This window comes from Populus euphratica, unplaced genomic scaffold (assembly GCF_000495115.2).
Source record: "Populus euphratica unplaced genomic scaffold, PopEup_1.0 scaffold4.1, whole genome shotgun sequence".
In the NCBI taxonomy this organism is placed as follows: Eukaryota; Viridiplantae; Streptophyta; class Magnoliopsida; order Malpighiales; family Salicaceae; genus Populus; species Populus euphratica.
The window spans coordinates 1,075,866-1,086,915 of record NW_011499859.1 but is presented as its reverse complement, the minus strand read 5'-3'; the positions used below and the strand labels follow the sequence as shown (position 1 = coordinate 1,086,915).

Genomic DNA, 11,050 nt, shown 5'->3' with positions numbered 1-11,050 from the left:
AAGCACAACAAAGAAACAAAGAAATGCTTCAGTTTTCCTGCCTTTCCTTTTTTTCCTTGCTGCATGCATGTGGTACATGAGAGAGAGAGAGAGAGAGAGAGAGAGAGAGAGAGAGAGAGAGAGAGAGAGAGAGAGAGAGAGAGAGAGAGAGAGAGAGAGAGAGAGAGAGAGAGAGAGATGGAGAGGGGGGCTCACAGAGGAGACATGATATGGAGTAGCTTGATTGGAACTCCTTTGAATTATACGTGGAGGAGATGAAAGCGATGGAGTCCTTCTTTTGATGTAGAACAAGTAAAACAACAGAAAAAGAATAATGGAGAAGAGGATAGGAATTGAGAATATGAAAGCCTGATAGAGTTTAAGTTGAAGCTCTTGAGGATAAAGATGAGAAGGGGTTGGGGATTGAGGGAGGCCCATCAGTCTCCGAGATTCAAAAATGACTGGATGTAGAAAGTAATGACGAGTTCAGTTGAAGTTTCATGGTAGAGTTGCAAATGCCTAGTTGAATGTATTTATGGAGGGGGGTACTCGAGGGAGGAAGAGAGGTGGAGGCAGTTAATCGAAAGGGGAAAAGGATACATTAATAAGGCAACCTTTGTTAATAAAAGAGAAGCCAGCAAATTAGAGCTTTTAAGATCAAATTTGCATGATGACAGTATATATTCTCACTTTTTCAATGATGGGACAAGCCCATGTCTGTCCACTAAGACATGGGTCCTCTCACGAAGCACTACTGAAGACCGGTTTGTCTTCATTCTTCAAGCATGGACCTAGAACACTATCATGAGCTCTAAGATGCCTAGACTATAAGAATGCTGGACTGACAAAGAGAAGGTGAAAATGATTGGTTTGGTAATTTGGAAAAATAGGGCATTTGGTTAGCTAATGCACCTTCTAACCACCCCACATCCCATTGTACCTGTGCGTGTTTTTTGTTTTTTGTTTTTTTTTCCTTGCATAGAGAGATTGAGAAGACCCCACTTGCAAAAGATGACTTGAGCAGGTGGTGGTTTCTGGCAAATCTTGCTTGAACAAGATTTCTAGGAGGGTGTTTCCTAGGATGCAAGGCAGAGCCTGATTCATGGGTAGCAGGTCACCGGTCCAACAACCTTCAGATGGAAAAACATAATGGGGTTTGCGAGGTGGGTTTAACTCAACTTCAAATAATGGACACATTCCTACCGTACAGATTAATGCAAGACACCACTAGCCCGCTAGTATGATTAGGGCTGTATGCCTCCCACTAGACATGAACATCTCTTATTGTTAGATGTTAACCTAATCTTGCAATTGTTTTTTTAATTGTCAAGACATCATGAAAACTCTCTGAAAAAAATAAATTTGTTTTAACTTGTAGCTTTTGTTCTTCAATTTGGAGTTCAATTTTTGAGAAGTTGGAATTTTGTTGTTTTATGCAATCAATGTTCAGGCAAGGAATTGGAGGGAGACCCACCCCAGAGTGGTTCTTAGGGCCAAAGCTTTTGGTCTATGCTACAAAAACATGGAAGAACCATTTTCTTGGTAACAAAAGAAGGGATTCCATAAAAAAAAAAAGGAAAAAAAAAGGTGATGTTTGTGCCCCATAGTTTTATAATTACATAAACACCAGAGTTTAGCAATAAATAATCATGACAGCATTAACAAAAACTCTAAACTGCTAGTAGAAATCACTGCACACATGTATTATTATTCACTTCAACGGTAAACTTACGATTTTTTCTCTTGTAAAAAAAAAAAAAGCCTTGTGATCTTTTTCAATAGCAAATTAGTTAATACTTTCTTTCAAAAAAAAATAATAAAAAAAAATGTTTGATAGTAATTTACAAGATAAAGTTATTGTCTTCATATTTTATTTGGTTATGGTGAATAAAATATATAAAAAAATTATTTTACTCTTAATATGTATTATTATCAAATTTACATATTTAAAAAAATTATTAGATATATTTTTTTATTTTAGTTTATATTAAGTGTTGAGATTAATAATATTATAATAATCTTAGTTATAAAATCATGATTGACTTGACGTGTTCATCTAGGATTTAACAGGTTGAGTTAAAAAATATAGAGAAAGGATTGATCCTCCCTAATCTAGTTAAAACTTAGGTCAGCTAGGAATAAAACAGAGTAAAAAACTTGTTGACCTTTTTAAAACAAAATTTTATTCAAGGTTGCTTTATTTTTTTTTAAATTAGGTTAGCAAGGTCCCCCATCATTGACCTAAACTTTGCCTTGAATTAACTCTTAAATTGAGTTTTCAAATTATGATAATAAATACTTTAATTAAAATATATTTTTTGTCTTTATTGTCCCCATCTCTTTTGTCTTATGACAATAACTAAATACTACCTAAAGTTTAGGATTGTTGAGTGGTATATACATCTTTTCACCTTTTTGGAATAGTAAAATGATTAATTTGCCCTTCAAGTCAAGAAAATCTAGATATGTTAATCAAGAGTATTTATATTTTTTCATTTTAAAAAACAGTTAAAAGACTTTTTTTCACTTTGAATCAGAAAAAAAAATTCTTGGTCGAAGAACATCTTTATTTTTTCACAAAGGTGTCTTCGTTAATTCTAATTCTATATTCTTTGAAGGCATATTAATCTTCCACATTGATTCGTTAATTTTTAAATCCAAAAAGTTGTAAAAGCCTGTGTTGTCCACAAGAAAGTGTATGGGTAGTGCGTGTATTGGCACCGGTTGCCAAAATTGTCCTTTCACCGTATTGTTAGAAGCATTGTCCCGTTCTCTTTCTGTTAGTGTGATGCGTGTTAGCAGTAGATGGAAAGTTTGTTGCCGACAACCATTTCTTTTTTATATTTTCTCTCTCCTTTTCTAAAAAGTACACATTGATCTTCTTTATTTTTTACGCTTCAATTTTAATCCTTAATCATTTGATTTTTATTTTTTTCTCTTGACCCTTTTATAAAATTTATGTTTGTTTTCAATTTGGTCTTTCATTACAATTTGTCATATATTATTTTTTTTAATTTGGTTTTTATTCTTTTTATCTCTAATTTTTTTCTTGGCCCATTTGTTAAAGTGTTATTGATTTTCAATTTCATCATTTGATTAAAGTTTATGATGTATTATTTTTTCAATTAGTCCTCATTTTTTCAATTTTTTTTCTTGTTGAAGTTATTTTTCTTTTTAATTACCCTTCATTCAAAAAAAATGGTTGACCTCTCATTTATTTTTTATTTGGATTTTCACCCTTTTTATTTTAATCACAATTTTTGTATTTTAGATCATTTTGTGTAATTTTTTATTTTTTTCTAGTTTTTATCTTTCAAAGTTTGATTTATTAGGAATCGAATTTCATGAGTTTTCTATTCATGTTGTTTCTGATCTAATGACTTGTGTCACAAGTTTGAAAAATTAAAACGGGTCGACATCTTTTTTGTAACTTATTTTCTTTTCTAATTTCATCACTAAACATTATTATTTTTTGGTATCTTTTATAATATGTCTTTTTTAATATTTTCTATTTGTGTTTCAATTAATATCTCTCCCTTATGATTTTTTATTTTTCTTATTTAGCCATTTTTAAATATATTGTTTTTAAAATATTTTGTATGTATTTAATTTTTTAACATATGACTATGCTTGATCTATATTTTTTTAATATTTTATATAGATAGAATTTATTTTTAAAAATAAAAATATTTATTCTTAAATAATGTTTATAATGTGTGTAGCTTTGTATAATATTTTTTTTTCTTTTATTGTATTCAATTATTTTTATGTATGTGTCTATTTCTATTATTATTTGATATAAAAAATTATTTTAATAAAAAAGTTTAGTAAATACAAGCAAGTATATATCCCATGTTGCAAGATCAAAATCTTGATATAAGTTTGTCTCTCAATTTTTTTAGATATGCTTTTAGTTATCATTAATGATTTTTTTATCTATTTATTTACACAAATAATTACCAATTTATTTAATTAGATCATTTTATAAGTTTTTTGATTAACACTTAAAAATATTATATAGAAAAATAAATAAATAAAACCTACATATCTATTTTTTTTGGATAAAAATATATCAACTTGTGGCGAAACACAGGCCATCAACTACTTTCATCGTAGCATTTTCAATTTGAACAAAAACCAATTGAAGAATGGTAATGTCCTATATCATTTGCCAAATACTTTGAATAATTAGGTCCAATATTGGTTTTAAATATCCTGTATGGCCCCAATTAGATATGATCTTATCAATCAATATTGTTTTAATATCTAATTAATTGCTTAAACTTCAATGAAACATTGCTATCTAAGGGCTCCAAGTTGATCAAAATTCATGATCCATTTTCAAGAAGTAAAAAATCTGTTGCTTTAATGTTAATTCCAAATGGCTAAATATAAATAGATATCTTGGTTTAGATGACTTGAAACTGGAAATTAACCTTCCTTACAACACACACACGCATACGTTGTATTTCACATCTATTTTATGATCCTTTCCAGGATGCAGCTCAATGTGGGCGTGCATGCTCTTAACTTTATTTGAGAAGATCTCACTGTTGCTAGTGGATCATGAAGACAGCCATCTCACACACAAAGTGGGTATCATATAAGATCTCTACTTATAAAAATATTTCTGATCGTACAATTTGACGCCTTTGTCACAATTATTACTAGTAACCCCCCCCTTATATTTTAAAAATATTTCTGATCGTACAATTTGACGTCTTTGTCACAATACGAGAGGAAAAGTGACCCCGGAAATTACCAGGTAGGTGACGACCGGAATCCTGTCTGAGCACTATTTGCTTTTGTTAGTTACTGGTGTGTGATTGGGAGAGTCCGAACAAGAGAACTTTTGTGCTTCATCTGCTACTGAATGGAAGTAGTTTTACATTAGTGCTCTCGGAGACAGGATCACTGATGGCGATGCTTATATATCTTGTTAATACTCAATTTCCAGACGGGAATGGAGACTGCAATCCAGAACAGTCACTGGAAATTTCTTTCTACAATCAAATCAAGAGTTTTTTTAACCGTCTTGAATGTAAAAGGAAGACAACGAGAGGCCGTTTCATAATATCTACCAATAATATGAGTTAATTTTTTAATGTATCTCAACATCAAAACTAATTATTAAAATAGTGAGAACCCCTAAAGAAACAATAAAAAGATAAAAATTAATTAAATAGTGAGAACCCCTAAAGAAACAATAATAAAAAGATAAAATTTAATCTCAAATTAACTTAATATAAAAAGATTAGATTGAAGAAAAAATAGTTACGTGAAAAAAAATAAAAAAAACAAGAAAAAAAAATTGCAGGTAGTTATTGCAACCTTAATTTGGTGGGATGTATCCTCCTTCTATGTTGTTTTTTATTAAATAAAAAAGAATATAAAAATTTAAAGGTGAAGTAAAAAAATATAAATGAAAAAAAATATTTGACTGAATATGATATAATATAAAAATAAGTATAACCCAACTCACATTCATCGATTTTATTCTTATTACAAATAAATCTTTTCCTCCCTTCAACTAGGGATTAAGTGTATGTAAAATATTTTAAACGAAATTGCCATGTATTTAAATTATCCTTATTTCAAGATTCTTATCCTATTACACTATCACAATTTAAGAATAAATTTCCTTTGCCATCTTATTTTTATTTCGCATGGACCTTGGTATGCTCTGATAATTGTAATGGTATATTATTTGATAATAAAATTAGCCATCATTTTATTTAAATGAACCTCATAAATATCAATAATAAAAAAAAAATAATGATATTAGACTATATTATGCTAACCACACTACTTTTCTTTTTATGAGGTGTTTGGTTGTGTGATTACTTGATTTAAAAAAAAATTAATTTTTTTAATTTTATATAATATGTTGATATTAAAAATAAATTAAAAAATTATTTTAATTCATTTCTAAATAAAAAAAATCTTTATCACTGTTCAAAACACTCGTACATCTAATGCATTGAAATTAATTCTTTTTTATAATTGTAATTGTAATGCATTGAAATTGTTACTGTAATCACTTCGACATATGCGTCTTTGCTGACTTATGGTAATTAATTGTGGCCCAGCCAAGCCCAGCCCATACTGATCTGGGCTAGACTCAATCTGGTCAAGATATCACCCGAACAAAAACTCCTTTTAAACCCTTATAAAACAAAACAAAAAAATCTTTTCTTTCTGTAGAAGCTAGAAGACTCGAGCTTTAAAAATAAATCCAGATAGAGGTAGAGAGAACGAGAGAGAGATGGATCCAAAGCTAACAGAAGTATCCCAGCTATTCGAGCGATTCAAAGCGGCGTGCACAAGAGAAGATTTCAATACTTCGACGAATCTGCTCTCTCAGCTCAAGGTAACAATTAATCTTCACACCTCAAAACCCCAATTTTTACTCATTTTCTACTTAATTCATTTCTTTTTTGTTTTTATTTTTTAGTGATTTTATCTCAGTTGAATTGACTAGTAGTTAGCTTTAATTGCAATTAATTTTGATTTTTTTTGCTGCAGGTCTTGTTGACAGGATTTCGAAGCTTGCCGCCGTTGTTTGAAAACACACCTAATGCTGTTCAAGAATTGACAATAGCAAGTAAGATTGTGGTTTTTTTTTCCTTTATTTGTTGAGGATCTCAGGGTTGTAATGCAGGATTTAGGGTTTAATAATCTTTGATTTTAGGTTATGAGATTGTGTTTTAGACGCGTGGTTTGTATACATTTATTTATATTTATTAAGTGGGGGGTGCTTTTTCAGGGGATGTATTTGAGCATGCTGTTCTTTTGAGTGTGACGATTGGGGATCAGGAGGCCTTTGAAAGGGATTTCTTTCAGTTGAAGCCTTATTATACCGATGCCGGGTAATTTTTTCATTGTTTTCAGTTTTCAAGGAATCAGGCGTGCATGCTTAGTTATGTATTTGGGTAGTGTTTTTATTATAAATTGCCTGACATAAACTGCATGCTTCGTTAATTATGTTTCCATAGTTTGGGAGAATGGTGACTTGAATTCCCTACTGAGTCTGATGAGACATTCAGCACCTCATAGTTTCAACAACTTTATTAGTTTGTTTGACTGTAGGCAATGTGGAGTATTGTTACATGTAGGGTATCAGAAATAGATATCCTTACTGTGATAGGATAATTAACTCTATTCTTAATATGTCAGTTTGTACAACCTAGTGCAAACCAAGGAATGGAACTATGTTGCACAAGGCTCATAACAAATAAGCTATCTTACACAGCTTGTTTGATGTTTTGAGTTTTGTTTCAAAGGCTTCATTTTAGCTGTGAACTCGATTTACTTCCCTTTTGTACAACTCTCTCATTTCAGAGTAGAAAATATTATATGGTTTGTTTTTTAGTTGTGCATTTGGTTCTTTAAGCTTTTGGATTTTTATTAACTGATCTGTCAGGTTTTTATGTATTAGACAATACTAAGGTCTTAACTAAAGAAATCATAGAAGAGAAGAACATGTGTAGCCTTGACAAGGAAGAATTTGCTGTTATCTCTTCTTTATTTTCCAATGTTGAGTGGTATAATGTTAGAGCTTGATTCTTATGATTTTTTTTTGATGGAGCAGTAGCTTTCTTCCCCAATCTCCTCAGGAGTATATGATATTGGGTCTCAACCTCTTGAGACTCTTAGTCCAAAATAGAATTGCTGAATTCCATACTGAATTGGAATTGCTCTCCCCTACTGCTTTGGAGAATCCTTGCATCAAGCATGCTGTGGAGTTGGAGCAGTCCTTTATGGAAGGGGCTTACAATCGCGTGTTATCTGCAAAACAGAATGTGCCATACAAGACATATGATTATTTTATGGATCTTTTGGCAAAGACTGTGAGGTAATTTCTCCATACTCTGTTGCAATAGCGAGTGGCCATTGATTAGTCAATGAGAACTCATCCGTGTAGACTATATTTGTTTATGGGTACACCACCTCACACTAAATAAAAGGGTAAGATAGATAGAATTGTTCTTTCAGAGGGCGTACAGACATCAATGTTTAGGTGAAAATGGTCAGTTCCTGCAACCTACTAGACCAGAATTGGGCTCAATTAATGTCCTTTCAGGTGTTGTCAAGTTCATTGTTTTCCAGGTGCATGTGTTCCATCTTTGTTCTAAATGACAGCCATAGTTTCTTGTGAAAACTTGTTTGTTTGCCTGAAATTTTAATTATTATTTCTATTTGTTATGCCTCTTTAAAAGTGACATCTTAATCGATTGATGTAGTTTTTTTTTTTTTTTCTTAACAAGAAGCTCCATTCCCATAAAGTTTTTGCCATAGTCCTTTTTTTTTCAATTTGATTTATCTAATAGTTTTGTGGTTTGATGGAGCATGTAAACCATCTTTTGCAAGTTTCCATGCTTTAGTTTTGCACTGGGGCTCATTGTGTTTTTTAGGTCGCACATAGTTCAAGTTTGAAAACAGGGATTTTTTTGTTCATTTTAACCACACTGTGCAGACTGAAAACTAATCTTGCAACTATACTTTGAAAGTCAGTCTTTAGAATTCCGGGTTAGAAGCTGCAGCTCACCCTATCATCCTTCATGAATGGATTTAGCTCGCAGCATTATCCTTCTATGTTCTTATTAGTTGATTTCCACCGTATCACCTCCAGGGATGAAATTGCTGGATGCAGTGAGAAGGCATATGACTATCTTTCAATAAGTGATGCCCGTCAAATGTTGCTCTTTCCTTCCGAAAATGAACTTTTGGAGTACATCAAGGAGGTACTGGTGTCTTCTGCACTGATATATATTTTTTTTTAACACTCAAGCTTTTGGATTTGAATGATTTAATTTTTTAGATTGATTAAAAAGTATACGAACTTAGATAAGAAATTCCTTTAGCACTGCTTCAGAGCTTGTAACTGGCCCTCTGTTTTAGCTCACCAAGTGATGCTACAAGATTCTGCAGTTAAGAAACAGTTTGTTGGGGAGGTGGCTGCTTCAGTTTATTTGACAAACCGGATTAAGGTGTTCATATTGTTTTCCAACTCCTTTGGTGGGGTGTAGACCAAGAGCGGACTTCTTCTGGGAATTGTATTTCTCCTTTTTCAGATTTACTTTCATGATTAACATAAATGTGACATGTTCTGTTGCTTAATGCAGGAGCATCCCGAGTGGGAGATAAAGAATGGCTCTGTAGTTTTCCAGAAGGCAAAAGAATCTGCCCCCTGCAAGGAAATACCATCTCTACAACTCATCAACCAGACATTGAGTTATGCTAGAGAGTTGGAGCGGATTGTGTAAACAGATTATAACCGTCTTCGGAGACAAAACTTCAGTTCTTCAACCTGGAACCATTTCATTTGAGGGTATAACTTTCATTTGCCATCTTTTGTAGTTCAATTGGGTCACTCCAGCGGTCTACAGATCAACATTTCTTGCACGCTTGATTTGTAATGGCCCAGTATATTTTACTTTTAATTTCACAATTCGACATCCTTTTGTTTCATGCTGCTATCGAAATTTACCTTTACACCCTCCTTCCCTACTTCTGGGCTACGGAAGAGCTAGGCAAAGGGGCAGGGATGTCGTGATTTCGATGCCATAAGTGACTAATCCATATGCCCCGACTAGGGTAATTCTCCCTTGAACTTGTGCGCACGGCAACCAGGCGCCTGGTAGTAAAGGAAAAAACATACTGTTATAGCTTATTACGGTGTGTGAGCTCTGATGTGCTAGTGGGCCGTTTTTCTTTTTAGACAAGTCATAAATTGGATGAGGCTGTGCTCGAATTTGAGATCTCATTTCTCTTGGTCGTATATAATAAAATCACGCTTGAACGTGTCTGTGTGGGCGTTAGTGGTTGAACTTAATTTTGGCTAATTAAACGTTTTGATGGAACTCTGAAATCTAAACCAGGAGCTTTGTCTTCCAGCAAGTGCATGCTGGCCGTTAAACCAAGCAACAAGCCAAAAACCTCAACAGTGATCGAATAATAGCCGTTGAAATGTGACGATCAGTCACGAAAAAAGGCAGAGCCATGTCAGTCCAAACTTGAGACAACGAGTCCTCAACTACTACGCCCTAAATGGGTGACTAGCCAATGTCTTAATAACCCTTGCCGGCCTTTGTTAAATGGGTTGACTCCATGTATTATCATTTCAGGGCAAATCTGAGGTTGCAGAAAAGGTTGGTTCTTTTTTTTTAAAAAAAAAAAATTAGAAATGTATTCATGTAGGTAGAGACGAATGATGTTTCTATGACTCAACAAGAGAGGAATTTCTTGAAATTTGACATGAGAACATGTATTCATAGAAGGAAAAAGAAATTTAGTTAAACTGATTGAAAGATTACTCCTCCACTCACCAAAGAATGCAACACCTTACCTATGATTACTATTAACGAATCTGTTAGTTGAGCTAATTCCACAATTTAAACAAAATCCTGCAACAAAGAGTTGAAATATTATGACCCATTAACGAAACTGATAGCTACTCAAGAAATACTGCAGCTGCCTCAGGGAAAAGGAAATCACAGATTTTATAACTGTTGCTGTGTTTGTCCAAGTGGGAATTACAGGGTTTCTTGCTAAATCTCCTGCCTGTCGGTGCACATGTTAATTTTCCTTTGCCGATACTGTCGAAGTCATGGCACAATACTCACCTAGCCTCCTAGGGGCCCATTTAGAATAAAATATTGGTGTTATTTCTCTAGTTAGTTGATTGCCAAAAACAAAAAAAGAGGATAGAGAAGGACGGCCATGGAGAGAAGAAAGACTCCCTGAAAACCTGTACAAGACATGTACAGAGAAGTGCCATGTTAATTCCTCACTAAACGTTATTGGTGAGTTTGTTACCTATCACTGATTTTTATTTTTATGGTTGAGATTCATTGATCAGTCTCAAAAGGGTTGTTTCTGAGTCCTAACTTTACGCCTAACAAGATGTTTGATAATACTGTTTTCTAAATATTTTTTATTTGAAATATATCGAAATATTATTTATTTATTTTTTAAATTTATTTTTAATGTCAACATAATAAAAAAAATTTAAAAATTAATTTAAAATAACCAAAAAAGACTTTAAATTTTAACCAAAACAATAGCTTCA

The 11,050-nt window shown here is 32.7% G+C and overlaps 1 protein-coding gene across 3 annotated transcripts; it reads left to right on the top strand.

Moving 5' to 3' along the window:
• Positions 1–84: 84 nt before the first annotated feature.
• On the top strand, positions 85–9,450 carry LOC105124237 (26S proteasome non-ATPase regulatory subunit 8 homolog A-like). Of its 3 annotated transcripts, none has more exons than XM_011024169.1 (7): positions 85–108; positions 6,236–6,349; positions 6,505–6,583; positions 6,746–6,848; positions 7,571–7,834; positions 8,612–8,723; positions 9,105–9,450. In XM_011024169.1, the coding sequence occupies exons 2-7, from the start codon at positions 6,245–6,247 to the stop codon at positions 9,243–9,245; spliced, it is 804 nt and encodes a 267-aa protein (XP_011022471.1). In that variant the 5' UTR covers positions 85–108; positions 6,236–6,244; the 3' UTR covers positions 9,246–9,450. The 3 variants fall into 3 exon arrangements, with proteins under 3 accessions (XP_011022471.1, XP_011022472.1, XP_011022470.1); XM_011024170.1 differs by having other exon boundaries at positions 86–102; XM_011024168.1 differs by lacking the exon at positions 85–108 and having other exon boundaries at positions 6,167–6,349.
• The last annotated feature ends 1,600 nt before the right edge of the window (positions 9,451–11,050 follow it).